At 38.4% G+C, this 1,745-nt stretch overlaps 1 protein-coding gene across 1 annotated transcript in view; it reads right to left on the bottom strand.

Annotated features, from left to right (window-relative positions):
- The window catches only part of slc37a2 (solute carrier family 37 member 2), a gene marked incomplete in the record, with an annotated part of 19,361 nt that overhangs the window by 15,321 nt on the left and 2,295 nt on the right, over window positions 1-1,745 (bottom strand). Inside the window, 3 exon segments of the mRNA XM_014026266.1 lie at window positions 187-322; window positions 403-481; window positions 1,546-1,636. Of these exon segments, the coding sequence (XP_013881720.1) occupies window positions 187-322; window positions 403-481; window positions 1,546-1,636 (306 nt within the window).

Here is a 1,745-nt window from a genome sequence, read left to right as displayed (position 1 = left end):
GGCTGGCAGGAAACTTGACATTTTAAACCTTAATTAAAAATCGATACAAGGCTTTAAAATATCGATACAGTATCGGGAAATGAAATATCGCGATATTTCAGTGTATCGATATTTTCTTACACCCCTAGTTTGCAGACATTTAAATCTGGGTCTGACACAGAAGTTTCAGGATCTGTGGGTTTATACCTGGAAGAAGGCGTAGTACCACAAAGAGTGGATGTTCCAGTAGAAGCCGAGTCCAAACAGAGACGTAAACAATCCGCTCATCAGCATCCCGAAGCTCAAGTAGTACCGCAGAGGAAGGCGTTCTCCAAAAATACCGCTGGGGTCACAAAACAATTGTTTATAGAGCTATCTCGCTCAAAAATAATTAAAAGTCGTCCGACATCTGCACACACAAACCTAAAAAACATGCCGATGGCGTAGGCAACCAGGAAGCAGTTATCCAGGACTCCAAAGAGGGTTTGATAGTTGTCCTGGTCTGGAGAGAAACACAGAGTGAACATGAACACAAAAGGTTACATCAGCRCATTACGGATTGAAAAGGACGTCACTGTGCTCTCAGCTTTCTTTTCTTATCAGCTGGGTCAGGATCAAGGACAGAWTTAATTGACCCACAAACGTTCTGCATTCAAAGCTACAACTCAGGTAGAAAATCAAATCAGGAGTTTATTCCTGGTGTCTGTGGCTGAGACGATCAGACAAAGAAAAAATACAATTATTGAAGTAAATCAAACACAAAAATCATAAAAATACGCTTTTTCTTCTCACGTTCAATTCAGTTCAAAAATACTTTATTGATCCCAAAAGGAAATTACAGATGTTGATCATTTTACGCCGATTGCAAGACCATTTACATGAATGTATGAGGAACATGTTGTTGTTGTTCCTAAACATTTCATGTACAGGTCATGTTAGGACATGACTAGCTATTGAACCRATTGTATACAAATCCTGTCACTAAAACTGGAGAGCCAAATCTAAAAAACATCATTTTTTACCCTTATTTTATTCAAATAAAACACGATTTGTACGTTTAACACTGCTGTTTTCTTTTGTTCACGTCATCTTCTGTCTGCAAAAGCAACAACTCAAACCAGCCTTGTTCCAAGTGTGTTACAATATAACTTTATCTTTTTTAAAGTTTCAACAGCAGTTGTTTACCTGCCAAATGAACAAGTTTCTATTAAAGACGTGAGATTAAAATGACTCACGAGGCCTCGGGAAGCAGGATGATACAGTTTCTCTTGATGTTCTGACTCATTGTGTCAGTTTGTGTTGGTTTTGTGTTTGAACAGTAAACCACTTGTTGCAATTTCCACGCTGACAATCAATAAGGAATCTCTGGAAACATTATCTCAACTTTCTGTAAGCACATGACCTTTTTTTTTAGTCAAACAAGGAAATATCTGCCTGGAGAAAGTGGTCTGATTGTAAAGAACTGAGGACACCACTTTCTAGTCCTGTGGTGACATTTTTAAGCGTTTGAAAAGGAAAACTTAAAAATAACAACTTCATATGGAGAAATTCCTCGTCGTGACTTACCGAAGGGCTCCCAGTCACACCAGGTTTCATTGTTGGTTACGTTCAAATCTGGTGGTCGAATAACCGTAGAACGATTTCTGTGCAGCTCACTCTGAGGTCCTGACAGAAACAAGTGAGAAAACCTGGATAAAGCAGCATTGATTTGATAAAATCACAGTGAAAACAACAAATAACTTTATCACCTTTGATCTGAGACAAAA

The sequence above is a fragment of the Austrofundulus limnaeus genome, unplaced genomic scaffold, assembly GCF_001266775.1.
Source record: "Austrofundulus limnaeus strain Quisiro unplaced genomic scaffold, Austrofundulus_limnaeus-1.0 Scaffold538, whole genome shotgun sequence".
In the NCBI taxonomy this organism is placed as follows: Eukaryota; Metazoa; Chordata; class Actinopteri; order Cyprinodontiformes; family Rivulidae; genus Austrofundulus; species Austrofundulus limnaeus.
This window is presented reverse-complemented; position numbering and strand designations above follow the sequence as displayed.